Consider the following 20,856-nt stretch of genomic DNA (forward strand, 5'->3'; position numbering starts at 1 on the left):
GTGAGAAATGTACGAATTTGAAATCAGAACTGGGGTGCTGCACATCAATCCCTTACAACTTCCTTATAGAGCTCTCCACCCTGTCTATAAATGTAAATTTCCTCCCGCTAAACAAACCATTCATACAGACACCCAAATAAAAAAAAATTTCCTGTGATTGAGAGAGGAACATTTATATAAAAGGGCCCCTATTTTGAATGGGTCTCCCTCTAATAGTATTTGACCTGTTCCAGTTTTACATTTTAAGTTATACCTATATTTACAGATCTGATTGATGAGCAACTATCTAATTAGCATTAGCTACATTTTCTGCTCTACAAGGCAGAGAACAATTTTGTCTGAATGAAAAATCTTAGAAAGGAAACATTAACTTTCCCCCATCAGATCTTAAGTCACTTGTTTGATTCCCATTCATCATCGTGATGGATACCACCTTTCTAATTTCTTCTCTCTTAATGTACCATATATATACACATACAAATTAAAACTATTGTGTGGAAATATGTATGGAATTTGTGTGGGCTTTTATCCTTGCACTGATTATCAGCTGTTTCATCTACAGCCATTTTTGTACCATCAACATCCTATGGCACAGCTTTCTCCTTTCTCTACAGGTAGAAAATTAACTTGCTTTTTTTGGTAGTGATCGATAAAATGTCTGGGTATATTGCTATTGCATGTCAGAATTGGATTCCCATTTCGCCATGAAGGGGTACACCTTGATTAATGATCGATCAATGCAGTGCTTCTACCTGATCAGTTTTGGTCAGTGTTGCCAAATTCAGATAACTATCATATATCCTAAGTCTGGAATTTTAATTCAATTTATCTACTGTTAACAGGACCCTTCCCCTTGAACATAAAACCTTGTCATCAATTCCTGACATTCAAAGTTATGTTATTTCCATTTTCAGTAAATAAATTTCCTGAGTCAGGTCTACTAAAATCTACAGGAACTGTCTCCTATGTGTACATGAACCTAGAGCCCAGATATCTCCACAGTGAACTTGTTCACATCAACTCTTTATCTGATAAAATCTTCTACCCAAATTCCTTTCTACAAATTTTCTATATATGTGTTGCATGCATATATACTTTGTATATATGTACAATACATAATAAACAAAACACTTGGACCACCAAAGAAACCAACGAAAAAATAAATGACCTCACACTGAGACGTATTTAGACCTGAAGAGATGTTTTTTTATTTGATATGTTTAGTCTTGAGTTGTGTTTGTACAGGTGTGTTGAATTGGTGATGATCTCCAAATATTGACACCAAAGAGGATGTTTGTCTTTGCATGAGCAGTATCTAATGGAAGACTCTACTCAAACAACAAGGAAGGCTGTCTCCTTCACATGTTATCTATGTCCCCATCATTTGACCATGATGGCCAACAAAGTAACACAATGATAAAAATCATGTTAAAACCCGAACAAATAACTGAAAATGTCTTTGTCTGATACATTCTTTACCATCATTGAAGAACTGACAAGGGATTTTCTATTTCATTGTTTAATTATAATATCATTGAGTCAAACCCCCCCCCCCCCCCCCCCCCCCCCCTTCTCCTACACACAAAAAGAACATGTTGTATAGTCCCAGTAAAATAGTGATTTACAAATAGACCACTCTATTGTGTAATTCTGCAAAATAAAACAATTAACACAAAAACTGTTTAGATTTGCGTACCACGATAATATCCGAAAAGCTGTATCCTTCTTTGGCATCTTTCTCGATGCCCTCGTCACACGCATTCTGTAGCTCCTCATCGTCTTCCTCATCAGGATTTATCATGACCTCCAGCAAATGTTCAAGGTTACGACTAAGGTGTCGCTCCTCAGACTCTTGGAGTCCATAGTCCAGAGCATGGTAAATGACTACTCCCAAGGCCTGAATAGCCTGAAAAACACAGAGGAACAATCAGAATGGGTTCTTTTGGTATATCATCAAGTAATTAAAAGACAGGTGCTATACTTCACACAAATTTATATTAATTATTTAAAACTTCAAATATCACATTTCTAGAACAGTGCACTCATTGCAAGGCTATTGGCAATAAAGTACCCTATGTATGTACACTTGTATTCAAGAGATTATAGTGATATCACGACTCCAGACCGACACATCGAACACTTCTATTCAACCTCTGTATCATACACAATGTATAGTGCGCAACAACTGTTTTACTGAATGGGAGGAGTTTTTAAGTTAGAATTTCTGAATGATCTAAACCTATAGCTCCCACAATAGTGAATGGTCTGTACTGATGGGAAACATATACACAATCACAATACAGAACGCAAAACTATTTCATAACAATTTAAAATATTTCACACAGTAAACATTCTGAATTGCATAATCTCAGAATTCTTTACAATTTCACTTCCGTCGTTAGAATAGAAAATTGAAAAATCAACATCATACCATGTTTACATGCAGGCACCAATGTTGAAAGCAACCACTTTTGATTGCAATTATATAACTTCACCTGTTTGTCAAATTGAGATAAATTTGTTATAATAAAACAGCTAAAGAGTTTGTTTGTCCCAATGGCGTATGGTACATAGGACAGTTGACATGTTAATTGATTTGCCATTATGGAACTCAGTTCTGTTTAAACAGTTTTAAATACATCTATGGATTTTTTTCTCTCAATGGATTGGCACCAAACTTGGGAGGGGAGCTGGTCACACAAACATGGTCTATATTACCATGATGTAATCAATATGTGTTCAAGAAATTAGGCATACAAATTTAGTCCCTTAAGGAAATGGAAACTAAACAAATTGGGGTATAGAACAATAAGCCAAAGCTTAAATGGACAAACATTTTCTCTATAAAATTTTTGCGTACATACACACTGTACATTCTTGGGTCGTGATAATGCAGTATTAGATTTTTATGTGTACACACCGTTACAACATGTAACAGATCTCCTATACATGACAGGTAATATACATAAGAGAGATAAAATGGATAAAAACAGCTGGTGTTTACATCGCCCATAAATTATAGATTAATTCCATAGTTTTCAGGAACAGTCTACAAATGGCTTTAAGGAGGGAATGACATAAATACATGCCATGACTAATAGAACATGGCGGAATTGTACAATTTTGTCAAGAAATTAAGGCTTACAATTTCTACTCGAGGTGACAGTAACCTCTCGGTACACACAAAAGAGGCTTAAATTCACAGACCAACAAAAGCAGAAGTGCAATCCTATTAGCTTTTTTAAAAACATTTGTCCTCAAATCCTGGGACATTCAAACTTGTCAAATGTCTTGGAAAAGTGAAATTATTAGCACAAACATAAAGCATACACCAACAGGCCTTCTGCGAACCTTTGTGTTTCCACAAAACATGTTTGCTTTCTAAATTGAGACATGATTGCCTCCAGCTTCTTGTTCATTTAAAGTTAATTTCCACAGTTACTAAACTAATATAAATCTTTACTATATCCAGCATGTGATAGGATCTACATATTTCTTTTATGAGTATTTCCAACCTTGTTTATTGACAAGTTCCTTCTCGAAGCATTTAAATTAATGGAAAAATAATAACTCTAAATTGATGTCAATGTTTCAGCCACAATGCATCCTCACCTGTATTTCTCTATAAAAATCCACATAAATCTTTATTGGAAACCAGGTAGCAAGTGACACCCAAAAAGTAATCAATAAGAAACCAGGGGAAAAAACTCATTCCATTAATTTCACCTCCTTTTAAGCGAAAGCCAGGGATATCAAATTTGGATCTTTCTGTCTATCTGTAACCTGTCAGTTTCCAGATGATATCTCAATTAAATACTATTCCAGTTCAAAAAAGATCAAACTTCACATGAGAAACCTCTGACTAACACATGACCCATAACATTTTTTTGAAAGTAAGAACATCCAAGATCAAGATCACCTGGTCACATATTTTAAGAATATCTCAAATACTTTTTGAGTTTCGAAATTTCATGTGAGGGACCTCCATATTTTAAGAATTACACTACTGTACATGTCATATATTTTGAACCTTTAAGCTAGGAAACTTCACATGAAAGAATTTCTATTGACTATGCAGTGACCCCTATTGCTCTTGAGGTCAGAATGCCCAAGGTCAAGGTAACTGGATAGTATATGGTTCAGAAATTTTTCTAGATCATACAAATACTATTTTACAAGCCTTAGCAATGCAGCTTTATATGAAGAGTTCCTATAACGTATTATAGATGACCGCTATAGGATTTCAAGGTTAAAGGTCAAGAGTCACAAAAGGTAAAGAAAGATTTTTCATTTGTCCTTGAGTTATACAACTCATCTGAATACATCTAGTACATGTACATGTATACACACAATATATCTAACTGTATAAGGTAACAATGGGTGAGTGGACAGGAGAAGATAGGAGGCGAAGAAATTACAAATATATAATATAATCACATCATGATCAAGATACAATTTGAACTTTTGCAATCTGAAACCTCTAGTGAAGAATCTCCAGGACCCTACTGTTTTAGGTCAAAAGGTCAAAGTCACTGGTATTTAATAAGTAAGCCTTTACAGGTGTTATCTAAAACACTAATTAACATGTAGCCATGAAATTTTCATGTGAAGTGTCTCAGTCAGACTATCACTAGGATGGTGATGTTTACATTGGTACTGCCATTGTCTCTGGATAAAATCGCCAATACTGTGATTTAGCAACCACACTTCACAAGAAGAGTCTTTGCAAAATGTTTCTTCATGAAAAGTATACAAATCAAATCCATATAACTTGAAGTGGAGGACATAAATTCACAGAATTAGCTTGTTGTCCAGTGATTTAAAGTATATAAGCTGCCTATTTTTCATGGCAATAAACCATGAGATATACCTGACATTATTTTTATGGTTATACTCCTGGGTGTTAGGTACCAGGGCAAGAAGACTGCCATCATGTGGAAGACAAGGCCTGTGTGCCAGGGTCAAGCTGGTCACACAGCTGGTGAGAATAAACCCTTAATGATTGGTCAGACTGAAGCACACAGCAGGGGTGACAACTGACCATAGAATCAAAGTCTAATGGACCAGTAAAACAGTTACTGTGGTTTTATAGTGGATCTGACCACATCACAAAGACTTTCTGAACTCCTGCAGAATGCAGTTCTTTATACACTGAGATGCACTGTATAGTTTACAGAGAGTGGTCCACTCCATATGGCCAGAGATAATCACTTCACAACTTGGGGCTCCTTTGACAAGTTTAAGGGCCCTGCATGATCATAAAATACTCACAGTACATATGCCAGGTGATATTATGTACCTGATATACCTCATAAAGACATTAAACTCCCAAACACTGCTTGACAGTGATCAGGACAAAATACATACAATGTATATAAATTTTCAGAAGTTAATAGATTTTCTTTTAAAATATTCCAACAGATTTTTAGGATTTCTAGTTCAAATTTGACCTATAATGATTTGCATAATTAACACAAATTAACCAACATTTTTGACACAAGCAGGCTGGGAAATCTAATGGAAATGTTGTTTTAGAAATCTAACGGACTGGCGTTGTTTTTTAATTAATATGATATTCATCCTAGCAATAATAACATTGCCAGAGTGTTAGCTGCCTGTTCTGGCATGCTGTAGCCATTGTCTGCTGTGAACTTTGGACGACACTAAACACTGTATTTGAAGTCTCATATAATAGATCCAGACTCTGACCTTTGTGACCTTTAAGTTCCACTACCCAATCACATCTGCCTGTGTCTCTTCCTGATTAATTACACTGTAGCCATCACCCCCACCCCCACCCCTCCTATAGTCAATACCACAAGAACTTAATTTACAAGAAAGCACTCCCTGTGTCTGATATACAGTGTTATGATACACCACACAATAGAAATTCACAGTCATGTTTATTGTTGATCAAACATGTACAATGACTACAGAACTCCACTGCATGCACCAGGCTGAAACTCAGTTACTCAATATCTGAAATTTCCTTTGAGGAGAAAGAGTTTAGCAGATGAAATTGTCCTGAAACACAACCTCCAGGTAACATGAAAGATGGTGGGAGAGATTTTTATCTGCTTTATAGCTGAAAATACGGTCAGGTCGTCCATTGTGGAGTTGTGATCTCATTCAGACTGGGCTTTTAATTACACACCTTGATGCACGGTTTGATGTCCAATATTGAAATTTCCCACAGCAAACAATGAACGACACACAATTACAAAAGGATTTATAATGACATAAAACTGAAACCTGTAGACTCTAAATCTGGGATATTGGATTGATCAATATCAAGTTTTGAAACCAAATTAAAATTTTCTAAATAGGGAATCTCTTAAATTGAGTAGCAGTTTTTGTATGGATCAGAGATGCTTGAAAACGAGCAACATAAACAGTTGACACGTTTTGTTTTTGTTTCTTTTCTAATAAGTCACCTTTCCTCTTAGATGTGTATACATTAAGTTATCATTAATCATGTTGTGGTAGAGACATTCAAATATATCAGAAAAGCATACACTGTGTAAATGCACCCTTCACACTTTTTGGCCCAAAGTGTCACGAGAAAACAAACTTCTTGACAATCTACAGATCTCTGAATTACTATAGAATGCTGTACCGAGGCCTGGTGAAATTTTAAATCACATAGTTAATTTAATCCTGACTGGTTTCGACCTCAGGCGGCCATCATCAGAACCCGTCTTGGAAGGGTAATTCTCAGAATCAATAAGGAGCTACAGATTCTGTTAGTCTGTCACCATATCCATGTTATCAGGCCAGAACAATGTCAACAAATCAACCAGCAATCAACACCATCAATGTAGAATTTATCCCCGGAAACTCTGATAAAGCTAGCAATGGTGAGCATGGATGAATGAAATGTAAACACACTAATTCACTCTCCAGAGCCACCCAAAAATTTAGACAATTATGAGGTTTTCGTAATTTATTCTGAGAGTGCCTTACATAGAATACAGAAGCCTAAAAAACAAATCTTATATCGGCCACATGACAAAATTTCTAAACAATTTCTACAAGCAAGTTAAAAGCATGCTGCCTGACTGATAGTAAACAAAATCACAAAACAATGAGTATTATGTATTATGCAGTTTTGAGTATGATTTGCCAACACAATAACATATTAAGTTTTATCCTCATATACTTGAGTTCAATGTGAAATATGTTAAGTATGCACTATAGTTTTGTGACATGTGTGGAGTATGTGAGCTTTATGAGGCATGTGGAGAATGTATGTTTTGTGAGGTGTGTGGAGTATGCGAGTTTTGTGAGACATGTGGAGAATGCAAGTTTTGTGTGTGGAGTGTGCACTAGTTTAGTGAGACGTGTGTAGTGTGTGAGTTTTGTGAGACATGTGGAGTGTGTAAGTTTTGTGAGACATGTGGAGTGTGTGAGTTTAGTGAGACATGTGGAGTGTGTAAGTTTTGAGTAATGTGTGGAGTGTACACTAGTTTTGTGAGACATGTGGAGTGTGTGAGTTTTGTGAGACATGTGGAGTGTGCACTAGTTTTGTGAGGCGTGTGGAGTGTGCACTAGTTTAGTGAGACATGTGGAGTGTGTAAGTTTTGAGTGATGTGTGGAGTGTGCACTAGTTTTGTGAGACATGTGGAGTGTGTGAGTTTTGTGAGACATGTGGAGTGTGCACTAGTTTTGTGAGACATGTGGAGTGTGTGAGTTTTGTGTGACGTGTGGAGTGTGTGAGTTTTATGTGACGTGTGGAGTATGCAAATTTTGTGAGGCATGTGGAGTGTGCACTAGTTTTGTGAGACATGTGGAGTGTGTGAGTTTTGTGTGACGTGTGGAGTGTGTGAGTTTTATGTGACGTGTGGAGTATGCAAATTTTGTGAGGCATGTGGAGTGTGCACTAGTTTTGTGAGACATGTGGAGTATGTGAGTTTTGTGAGACGTGTGGAGTATGTGAGTTTTGTGTGATGTGTGGAGTATGCGAGTTTTGTGAGGCATGTGGAGTGTGCACTAGTTTTGTGAGACATGTGGAGTATGTGAGTTTTGTGAGACATGTGGAGTATGTGAGTTTTGTGAGACGTGTGGAGTGTGTGAGTTTTGTGTGACGTGTGGAGTATGTGAGTTTTGTGAGGCATGTGGAGTGTGCACTAGTTTTGTGAGACATGTGGAGTATGTGAGTTTGTGAGACATGTGGAGTATGTGAGTTTTGTGAGACGTGTGGAGTGTGTGAGTTTTGTGTGATGTGTGGAGTGTGTGAGTTTTGTGTGACGTGTGGAGTATGTGAGTTTTGTGAGGCATGTGGAGTATGTGAGTTTTGTGAGACATGTGGAGTATGTGAGTTTTGTGTGGAGTATGTGAGTTTTGTGAGACATGTGGAGTGTGCACTAGTTTTGTGAGACATGTGGAGTATGTGAGTTTTGTGTGGAGTGTGTGAGTTTTGTGTGATGTGTGGAGTATGCGAGTTTTGTGAGACATGTGGAGAATGCAAGTTTTATAAGGTTAAATGCCCAAGTTTTGCAAGGCTGGGTGTAAAATGCTGACTCTATAGAGCCACCAAAATGGGGAGAGTCTTAATTGTCATAGGAGACTATCAGAGGTGGAGCTTATAAAGCATATGGTTTCAGTATGCAAGTTTTGTGAGGCATGTGGAGTACTAGAATATCTTTCTACGATTTTCAGGTCTCCGTCGGTACTTGTACTTACATCACTCTCTGTCACAACCTTAATGTCTTTTCCTGTCACCGAGTTTCGTCTTCGTACTGAAATACATATTAAAACAGATTTTACATTGAAGAAAGCTATTCAAATACAACAAGTTGATTAATTGGACAGAAAGTTTTTAAATATAGCAAGCAAGCTTTTTGATTTATATACATCCATTAAGAAATGCATAATAAGTAACAGTTTCCAAGTAAACTTCTTAAAATCCAATCTAACTGTTTCATCTGATATATGTTACATGCATTAAGATAAATAATACTCTAGATGCATAATTTCAGTAATTGTATAATTTGTAGACAAAGATAATATTATTAATTCAAAAATATTAAGGCAGATGTCATATTTCATCAGAGAAGTTCTAAGAAATTTAGAGTTTTTAAGAATAATTATTATCATATTCTGAGGGAATTTTAATCCCATCTCTCGAACACATCTTGTACACCATTAAAGTGACAAAAAGCTTAAGTAACCCATTTTTCACATATATATACTCATACATATTTCATACTTTATATTTTCATTTCCAGGTGGTATATTAATGGAAGACTTTTATGAATATTTTTGGACTTTGGCTAGCCTCTAAATGGAAAAGTAGTTATTTAAGCATTAAATAAATTATCTCCTAGGCGACAACATACCAATTGCAAGCAATGTGTGTGTGTGTGTACTAAGTAATGAGACCAACAGAAATACACTTGTATGCTGTCACACTCAATAAAAGCTTTGAAATTCAGTGCAAGTATTCACTATTGGTACCATGGTAGTGTTAATAATTATGGGCCTTCCTTTGATCCCCTGGCCCCCATGTAAGGTGCTAAATGTAACCGAGAGCACTCTAAACTGCAGCACACTGAAGAGTGAATCCCGGGTCAAAGTTTGCTTTGAAGATTGTGCCTTTCCTCAAGATTAAATGTCCTTATCACTGCTCATTACGTAAAGATGATTGTTAATACCAGCTAGCATACAATGTCTCACACTACAGTTCTCAAAATCAAATTTCAAATCAACTGTCATTTTAAGCTAGCTATCTACACTTTGTGAAACTTTATATTTTATACCACTTCTAATCTGCAAAAGTGACCTTGACCTTTTCAGGTATATCCTTACAACTAATAGGGATCTGCCCAAAGTCATGAAGTCCATGTGTTCATTTCAGAAAGAATCATCTTAATGCTTCAAGAAAAGTCTAGTTCTGCACTGATGATCCAGAAATTTATGAATTTGACATCTTTGACCTATATGACCTGTTATAGCAGAATAAAGTCAATTTCACATCAGTTATCAGCAGGAAATCACATTGTTGCCTGTCAATGAATAGCTAGCATATTAAAATCTCAGTCAACACCAACAGCACCTAATCTGTCAGGCATTTTATAATGGTTTTTTTTTTTTAGAAGATTCTAAAGAACACTAAGCATGTAACAATGTACATATATAATAGTACCTAGGACTTGCTAGTAACTGATTTCCAATTCAAACTATATACACAGTAGTGTTGAAAAATCGGAAAAATTTCATATTCAATAATCAGTCATAATCGGAAGAACTGTAATGATCGATATACATGTAATTGGTATTTACATGCAGTTAATAAATGTTTATTATTTTTTCTATTTAGTTTTATGGATATGTGCAGTATACACACTAGCTGGTGTCACTGAATTCCCACTATTCAATGTGGAGTCCACTCTGACTCTCCCCCGCACATGTCTCGATATAAAAGCAGGATGAACATGCAGTCAGATGAATCTCGCGTTAGATATTAATTAGGCAACAATCAATTATGAAAAATAGAATCGATAATCGGAATTGAAGAGCCAAAAATGATCGACAATCGTTTCATCACTAATACACATGCAGTGTTCAAAATAATATAGAAAATTTGTCCAATCTGTAATGAGATGAATTTGTCTATAATAGTAAATTAATGCAGTCTTCATTTAATAAGACAGGTATACATTTTTTGACATTTTGCAGTTCTACGAATTAGACTTAAGAAAATATCACCAAAGAATAAATTGTAAGGTAAATGGTATGCATATATATTCAAAATCAGTTCTAGATCTGTTTCAAGTTAAGAAAGAAATATGAAATACAAATAATTGAGTACAGTAAAAATTAAGGATATTTCTTAGATATAGTTGCAGGTCTGTTAAGTAGTTCATATGGATTTTAAAATTGTGGTAGACCAATTGTCTAAATAGTACAGAAAAGTAAGTTTTGCACACTGTATACAATGTACATGTACATTATAAGTCAATAAATAAAACAGTATTTAAGTGAATAAATAAAACAGTATTCAGGACTAATGTTGCTCAGAACGTGATTTGCAATTCAGGCTTCCAAGCTGAAACACTCTGTCACCATCTACCTAGTAATAATTTCCTTCCTGAATACTGCCCTTCCAGAAATAGAATGTAAATACAGCAATTGCTATTAATTCATGCTTGTTGATATATTAGTGTATATAAACCCCAAATACATGATGTAGAACTTGTAAAGAAATTCAACAGATATTGTCCATATTCATGCATTTTCAGAAGGACCAACTGTCAACAGTAAATTGATATGTTGAAATCTCTTGGAATTTTTCCAAAGAATTCCAATAAAACACATGTGGAGATAAATTTCAGACCAAGTTTTCAATACACGTTGACTTCTTATTTAATCCCAAGTAAAGCAAAAACCTAAACAAGTCTAATGGAATGTACAAATGTTTAAACAGGGCTGACAAGAAGGAGAGTGTTGGTTCTTTGGAGTGTCTGTCGTAGACCAGAATGTACTGAGACAGCCATTTCAAGCAATTAAAATCAAGTGGAAAATTAAACGCAAAGTGAAAACAAGACAGAAATAGTTCATATACACTAGATTGTAATGCATATATATATATATATATATATAGAGAGAGAGAGAGAGAGAGAGAGAGAGAGAGAGAGAGAGAGAGAGAGAGAGACAAACAGACAGACAGACAGACAGAGAGAGAGCACCATAATGATCTCAGAACAAATCAATTCTATTAATCAAGTACATGTAAATTTTACATGTTTATGATGTTAGTACACAAGCATGATACATATGTGACTGAGTACTAGAATGATCGAGTCCTGCATCAATGCGATCACTATGAACCAGTGATATGCAGAGTTTCATGCCAGACAAAAAACAATCACTATATGGCAGGTCGACATGTCATAGTCAACTGCAGCAGACAGTGTAGGAATATACTAGTCTGTCTGAATTTAAGACAATATCTTTCTTTTAATTAAATGATTGATGTGTCAGTTATCACCAAAAAAAGGTGTAAAATTCAGTGTGACAAAAGTTTGAAGCATGCAATCACAGTGACCCAGAATCATTCTATTACTGCCTACAGAACAATCAGTGATCCCGGAATCATTACTGTATACCGTGAGTAACAGCACAATCAGTGATCCCGGAATCATTACTGTATACAGAACAATCAATGATCCCAGAATCATTACTGTATACAGGAATAGAACAATCAGTGATCCCGGAATCATTACTGTATACAGAACAGTGATCCCGGAATCATTACTGTATACAGAACAAACAGTGATCCCGGAATCATTACTGTATACAGAACAATCAGTGATCCTAGAATCATTACTGTCTACAGAACAAACAGTGATCCCGGAATCATTACTGTATACAGAACAAACAGTGATCCCAGAATCATTACTGTATACAGGAACAGAACAATCAGTGATCCCGAAATCATTACTGCATGTATACCGTGAGTAACAGCACAATCAGTGATCCCGGAATCATTACTGTATACAGAACAATCAGTGATCCTAGAATCATTACTGTCTACAGGAACAGAACAATCAGTGATCCCAGAATCATTCTATTACTGTATACAGAACAATTAGTGATCCCAGAATCATTATTGTCTACAGAACAATCAGTGATCCCAGAATCATTACTGTCTACTGAACGAATAACTTTATAACTACATATGTCCCACATGCCTACAATCTCTGTAGCATGTTAAGAGTGAACATGTCAGAATTACAATGCATCTGTGCATGAGATAGGAATCTGGAACTACTCAATGATCCCAAAAACACACAAAATTGTATGCATTCAGACATAAATACAAGCAAATCACAATGTTCCCTGAAATTACTATTGAGCAGGGATAATATCAGATGATGACCGGACTTTAACAGGGGATGGAGGACCAGCACAGCAGATTTGGTGTTCTCATGCTTTGAGTCACCTCCTGGTGCCATATATCTGAATACTGATTGATATTTATCATAAAATAAGATTCCCTGCTCAGTTCAGCATGAATTATCTTGTCTGCATGATTAAGAGTGGGATCACCCAACTACAAGAGATGGCTGTCAAAATATTCCCATGTATAATTTACACAAACTTTGACCAGTGGGGTTTTTATTTGTTTTCTTATTCAGGCTTTTTATTTGTTTTCTTGTTCCATGCACAATAAACAGGTGAGGGTGTAAGAAAATAAACTTTGGTGTACTTTTAATTTGCAGTTATTTATCATCATGATCATCACTGTCACCAATGGAAATCACAATGACAATTCAGGAATAAAATGAGGTATTCATGGTATAAATTTGTTCTGGAGTCATCACAGGTTAGGCACTCAATTACGTATCATATAACCCTAAATCCACAAAAGTCCAATTAACATGGAAAATAGTAATCAATGAATTATTTAATTCATCAAGACTGAAATATTCCCATTTCGCCCATCAGCATCCCCGGGCTATGGTCTGCGGAGCTGTCACCTGACGTGTTTGAATCAATATTACAGACTTTTAATGAATATTGCAGCACCTGTTTCTGTTGATTAATGTAGGTGTGAAAGTTTGCTTAAAGAGGAATGACATAGTCACTCATAATGGTTGACTTCCTTTAATGGGAAAATATCTGTAATATATAATCTTTGTCCTTTTGAATCTTATCACTAAAATGGCTGATGAGTTCGGTGGATTCAGGCGTGAGGTTGATGATTTGTGAAATCCATAATTATTTTGAGCTCTGATTAAGATGTGAGGTTGATAAATTTAGTCATTCCATGGATTTTTATATTAGTAGATCATGAGTTTGAATCTATAATGTTGTGTGGGTTTCAATTTTTATTCCAGGTGACTTTCCACTAAAAAAAAAAAAATTCACAATTAAATATTATAAATATTTTAAAGTTTACAATTTCCAAAAATTATATGTCTAAATTCTCCCAAGTTTACTTCCATAACAATGTTCTCTAGTGTGTAGTACCTCCTTAAGCTGTGGGATCCAGAGCATCTCTCTCTCTTTCTCTTGAGACTCTTTGTCTCTCTCTAAGACTGTCTTTCTCTCTCTCTCTCTCTCTCTCTCTGTCTCTGTCTCTCTCTATCTGTCTCTCTGTCTTTCTATCTGTCTCTTTCTCTCTCTCTTTCTCTCTCTCCTCTCTAATATCTTGGTGCATTCTATAGCTCCTCCTATTCTCTTTAGAGAAGTGTGAACAGGTCTACATCTGACCTGTCCACTCCAAAAAGAATACAATTCCTCTTTGCACTTTTCAAAACCTTGTGATGTTGTCTCTCAACCATTCTAAGCCGTATACCCATCTAACAGTCAAATTAAAGGTTTGAAACACAAGGTCCATGTAATACAATGTGTCAATAGCTAACTGACAACTGAAGACAAGGCTGTTGGTGATTTATGGTGTGTAGACATGATGTCAGCCCTAGTAATAAGCTTTCTGATCTGTACAGACCTAGAAAACCAGCTTTTTAGCATAGGAATGTGAAATCATTACACCTTGATTTGACAACTCTCAAGGATGACAACATTGACAAGGCGGTATTGATGTTTTAAAGTTTGACTTAATCATTTCTTTATGACCTTGAACACATCTATCAGATTCAATTTTAAAAGCGACCAAAAATTTAGACTTGATCTACTTTTACAAGTTTACATGTGCTTTAAAAGTCCCACCTGAACTTTAACATCAAAAATACTATAAAACTACATTTACAGCTGATTAAACAATAGTTTACACCCTCTCATAAAGTTACAAGCACAGGTATGTACACAATCAGCAGTGTCATATTGAATATGGACATCCCATAAAATGGCAGGTAGATCACTTTTACTGAGGAAAATATTGATGTCATTTTTTATTTCAGATAAAAACTTTTACTGCCAAGTGAAAACATTGAAAATTAAATTTATCAATACCAATTTCATCCCTAAAAGTAATCAGAAATTTAGAATTGGTCCTTAACAATTACACCTAAGTATATGATAATAAAACTTGCAATATCAATTTCCTAACAGTATCAGTTACATACATGTGAAAGGTGAAGATGTTACGAACAGTGATAAATCTCATAACGCTAGCTATAAGCAATACAAAATAGATAGTTGGGCAAACACAGACCGCTGGACACACCAGAGGTGGGAACAGGTGCCTAGGAGGAGTAAGCATCCCCTGTCGACCGGTCACACCCGACGAATGTATCAATTATTGATGTTTCCAAAGAACATGTACATGTAATAGTATAAATATATGACCATCATAACTGCATCCTACAACAGTGTATAATCTGATATCTAATTAGTATTCCATCTATAGCTAACCTAGGCTATATGGTCTGCTGCTTGTAATATAGTGTGTAACAATCAATCAAAGCTAAGCATGGCTGACTTAGTTGCTGAAAAAAACTTTTTCAGTATTAAAACCTATTTTCTAAGGCCATATTTAAAAGAATGTTTGTTTCCCCTCCCCCGGGTCTGACTTTTGAAACAGACCAGGCAGGCAGGTGTGCTTCTTTTTTTCTTTTTTTTGAAAATTTTCATTGGAAACACCTATGAAAAAGCAGCCCAGAGCACCAATAGTCATTTTCAATACTGTACATCAGAAGAAGAGTATGCCATGTATTGGTCAAGCTTATTTTTATGTTGGTCACTGGATTGACATGTCTGCTGGCATTTATAATTCATATTCTTGGACATGTTAGTGTGAATGCACTCGGTGGATGCAATATTTTGGTTTACTTTATGAATACCTACATAGAAACATTACATCTTTTCAAAGAAAACATTGAAAACAAAAACATTTATTCTTGACTTAGTAGAAACAGATGTACTTAATAACATATTATCAGAAATGTACTTATTAAAAAATAACTTATTTGTTCATGAAAACCTGGCTCGAAAGTCACACCGTTTGTTAGCTTGTCCGACACAGTGACAGAGACCTCGTCTAACTTATCTATGTTGTGATCATCATCTGCGGTTAAATCATTCAGCACGTCGTTCCAGGTACAACTTTTAGAGTAACGTACTCTAAAGTCAATTTACCACAATCGTTCCGATTGACGACAAAGTAGATGACAAAGCGATCTTCTTTTCGCCCATCTTTGAAATCTTCCGACAACATTGAAACTTCGAGAGATAAATCCGGGTGACTTCCAAAAATAGCAAAAGTAAAATTTGGAACAGACACGATTTTTGTTCCAGAAATAAAAAATTAAAAAACGCGCGATTTTTTGGTAAAAAAAAAAATTGACCCGGGCCCTTTTTTTTGACTCGGCCGGGGGAGGGGAAACAAACATATTTTTATTTTTAGCCTAACTTTTTTTTCTTCCAGATTAACAATATTGGATTCAACAGAAGGGGCAATGTAGGATAAAACTTAAGAAACTTAACACCCACTCACCCCTCGAATCTTTACTTCTATCATTAACACCAACACCCCCCAAATCTTTACTTCTATCATTAACACCCCTACTCCCCTATCTTTACTTCTATCATTAACACCCCCATCTCCCAAACTTTACTTCCATCAATAACCTTCCTTCTACACCTCTGTAACGTATATAGACATGTATTCATTATTCAAAGTGGATCATTAAAACTTAATAAGATTGTGAATAAAATGTTTCAATAAAATAAAATGTCTTACCTACCTACCCTGGCTAATTTGGGGGGGGGGATGAAATACATGTAGGAAACACACATATATTTTATTTTGGCCTAATATTGAACATGTCAGTGATTTTTTAAGACCCATTTTCGGTCCAAATATCGGCCCTTTTCCCTCCCAAAAATTGCCAATTTTTTCCCAATTTAATAAAAACTGGCGAATAGCGTGTTGTTAAAAAATAAGATCAAAATGAATAGTCTATGTACAACATGACCAAGACGCTCAATCAATTCTGGATGATTAGAAAGAATAGTCAAAAATTTTAAGAGCTTAGAGAAAAGAAAGTTAAATATGTAAAATAAAAGGAGAATGACATCAATTTGTGTTTGATTTTGTGTTTGATATGATATATTTAGCATATTGAATATAACATCCAAGTTTTCCCAATTTGAAAGCCACAGGACCCTTTTGAAAAATGTTGAAAAATCACTGCATGTTGAAATTGATAACTTAACTTAATGAACTTTCATTGTATATATAGTGAAAAAATGCAGTTTGAAGACAATTAAAAACTCTTCCTGTTAGATTTGAACCTATGATATATAGATGGCAGCCGGTAACATATTATAACCATCGAGGTATTATAGCAAGGCAATAATATAAACTTACAAAGGAATATCTTGCGGATTCATTTTTCCATATTTTGTGTTTTGAACATGTTGAAAGGAAGTCAGTCATTAAGACCAATTAGTGTTATTGAATTCCTCTTTTTTATTCCTCTAATCTACATTCCATCACGATTTTTCTATGAAAACCGGGACCAAAAGCAGCATTCTTATAGGGACATTATAAAAAGTTTCCATGTGACATATACAATCATAATTACATAATATATGATGACATTCATATGACAATATTTATTTATACACCAGAATGTAATTCTGAGAAGCATTGACTACACTCATGTAAGCACACGAGAGTATTACATGTAAACTAAGCATTTGGACAGCTTGCATCCCATTATGAGGGAGATGAAATTTTAACCTTGAAGGTCAGATCAATTGGACCCCATTTATCTGTCAATTATAATCAGAAATTTGGATAATAATGACCATAAATGTCAAAAGGATATGGAACATGTTAATCAGTTAGCCCTAAGTCTGGCAATCTGTTTTTTCATATTTAATCAGCCATTTTACAGATAAGCTCGGAAGATAAGAAACCCTCTGCATTCCTATCTACCCACCCCTAAGCATGTCGGAGAATCCAAAATCGCTCATTGCAACGGGGGACGTTACCCGTTACATTATCAATGCTTGACTCGTTCCACAACAAAAGAATCTACCTGCATTAATTATTTCTGCCTGCCAAAACACACAAATGCTCTAAGCCCACTAGAAATGAATCATTGGGAATTTCTAAAGATGACAAGTATTAACAATACTGAGAGAAGAACTTTAAATTCTTCACCATATAGGTAAATATTTCTGTGACCATTTATGCCATTCATCCGACATCCCAGTTCTTCTGTTCAATAAGGTACAAAAAGGACAAAATAGAAGATATAATCCACAAACTGTGACCCTGGGTGTAAACATTAGTCTCTAACATCCTACACCAGTGGCCTCAGAAAGGCAACACAAGGGGGAAAGAGGGAGAGTGAACCTTACTCATGTGAATATTGCATGAATTAGATTGTTTATAATCAATGTGATCAGGTTCTCCTAACTTGATCATTTATAATGTTTTAAATGTCCTAATTGTATCAGCTACCATATTGATTTTAAAAAATGCAAGTCTATGCATATTCAATATATTCTAGTTGTAAAACAGATTCACTGAGGCAATTGCTCACACATCCGTGAAAAGCAATTTGTGTCGAGGGTAATTTTTCCCATAACCAAAATGGCAATGCACTCATTTATACCAGAAATCTTTACAAAACTTCAAACGCATTTCTTCTCATTCACTATTACAAAACCTAAGTTAAACAAACTGCCATTGTGCAGATGTACAGCTTTTATTCTGAAGGATAAAAAAAAAAGATAAGCTGCTTAAGATAATATTAAAACTCTCAATATGTGCTAATATTAGCACACCAATAATCACACCTATATAACGAAGGCCACATTATGGAAACACACTAATTATGACAATCGTAAGAGTCAAAATTAGCAAATTAAAATATTTATCTTGATAAGTTTTAGAGACAATATCAATACTGATGTTAAGTTTTAGAACGAGTGTTATATATGTGCGAGGCTACGTTACTCTGACAGTGATCAGAAGATGTCTTATAACCACCTACAATGGTTTATGATATGCAGCAATCTGGCAGTACATGACTAGTGAATGATTCACTAGTACTTTAGTCTTTAGGCATCATAAAGAAAGGGGGGGGGTGTGTTATAAATTCTGAAGAACAAGTGGAATTTATTCACTAATGGCATCAAAAGAATTTTATTCCACAATGCTAATATCTTAAATCAATTTCAAGTGCATGTAAATTGGATCGTTTCCAATCAAATCAATTGTAAAAAGGATTGTCATAATGCTTAAAAATGATCAGCAGAATGACTTTCAAAAATATATAATTCAAAGAAACACACCCATAATTGAGTGCAGTAAATTAGATGATGAATACAATAATTATCAATGACAAGTAGTAATCTCCACGTTTTAACTATGATTATGTAAAAACCTTCAGGAGACTTTGCCACCTTTGCAGTCATTATCTTGGTCATTATACTGTCATTCCTTGACAATTAACACCAAGTCATAAACGTAGAACTGCTTGGTGACAACTCTGCCTTCTAAATCAAATAATGCAGACCTGTATATTTATAATGATCTTTGAAAAGTGTGCATAAATATAAAAACTTCTTATATATATAGGGCCTATATTAAATATTGTATTTTTATTCAAAACCAATGCTTTCATTGGGTATAGGGTGATATTGCCAATGCGCTTTAAATAAATAAGTACAGGGAAATGAAACAACGAAAAAATGTGGTAGGGAGGGGGTAGTCTTACTTTCTTGGGCATAAAATAAACTGACCTTGGTGTCCCTTGGCCTGGACCAGCTCCGAGGCTTCAATGACGACGTCCCCATCCTTTTTAATTCTAACTGATCTTATTCCATGTGTGTATAAATCACGAAAAGTGCGCCGGGCTGTTTCCAATAAAAAATAATTTGCACACTGATGGCAAACGGCCCAAGCTTGCTCCTCATTAATGGGGTTGTTAAACACTGTTAAAATTTCCTCTAAACTCAATGGATCATCCGATATATTCCTAGAATCAGGTGGTGGAATTTGGGCCATGATCCTGAGCAAGTCATGGCTACGCTTTGCTTTCAAGTAACATGAGCGGTTAGCAAGTTCCAAGTGTGGACAGGTAAAAAGAATAGGCAAGGGAAATAACTCTAACTCGATTCGCTAGACTGAACAATCCTACGGATTATATTAAGGAATACCAAGATTTGTCTTTCTTGGCTTAAATTCATTATTTTCTTATTTTATATGGTATCAAAATTCTTTTACAATATCCAATTTCTGATGAATTGTAAAACTTGAAAATAAATAAATAAAATGAAAAACTGGAAAAGTTATTAAACTGTCCCCATGCTATACAGAATGTCTTGGGTATAGATATGAGATCCATAGATATATTTTCAATCACAGTATGTGCATCCTGGAGTTTGGGATTTGAACTTAAATGTCATAAAGCATTGATATTTCTCCATCATATAGTAACACCCACCCTTCCTCAACTTGAATAGCAATTGTGGGATTCAGTGAGGATGTGGCGCGCGTCCACTGGGGTTTTGTCTTAGAATAGATGTATGGAGCGCCAAATTAACATAAACTCAAATAATTGAAGATATCTTCAATTATTTGAAGATATCATCAATTCAATTATTGCTCTCTTTAATTGAATTAATGCGCGCATTAAATCAATTATTGCTCTCATCAAATGAATTAATGCGCGCTTCAATTCAATTATTGCTCTCATCAATTGAATTAATGCGCGCATCAATTGAATTAATGAGAGCAATAATTGATTTAATGCGCGCATTAATTCAATTATTGCTCTCTTCAATTCAATTGATGCGCGCATTAATTCAATTAATGAGAACAATAATAGATTTGATGCGCGCATTAATTCAATTATTGCTCTCTTCAATTCATTTGATGAGAGCATCAATTTAGTAGAAATATTGCTCGCAATAATTAATTTAGAGCTC

The 20,856-nt window shown here is 35.1% G+C and overlaps 1 protein-coding gene across 6 annotated transcripts in view; it reads right to left on the bottom strand.

Annotated features, from left to right (window-relative positions):
- The window catches only part of LOC125658806 (serine/arginine repetitive matrix protein 1-like), a 36,391-nt gene extending 16,361 nt beyond the window's left edge, over positions 1-20,030 (bottom strand). For 5 of the 6 annotated variants that reach the window (XM_056146727.1, XM_056146731.1, XM_056146722.1 and 2 more), the window contains exons 1-3: positions 19,669-20,030; positions 8,683-8,738; positions 1,697-1,906 (exon numbers count right to left, since the gene is read on the bottom strand). In XM_056146727.1, the coding sequence (XP_056002702.1) occupies positions 1,697-1,906; positions 8,683-8,738; positions 19,669-19,933 (531 nt within the window). In that variant the 5' untranslated portion in view covers positions 19,934-20,030. Of the gene's footprint in view, positions 1-1,696; positions 1,907-2,071; positions 2,274-8,682; positions 8,739-19,668 lie in introns of those variants that run through there. The other variant, XM_056146738.1, reaches the window with a different exon arrangement.
- Between the last annotated feature and the right edge of the window lie 826 nt (positions 20,031-20,856).

The sequence above is a fragment of the Ostrea edulis genome, chromosome 1 (assembly GCF_947568905.1).
Source record: "Ostrea edulis chromosome 1, xbOstEdul1.1, whole genome shotgun sequence".
NCBI lineage: Eukaryota > Metazoa > Mollusca > Bivalvia > Ostreida > Ostreidae > Ostrea > Ostrea edulis.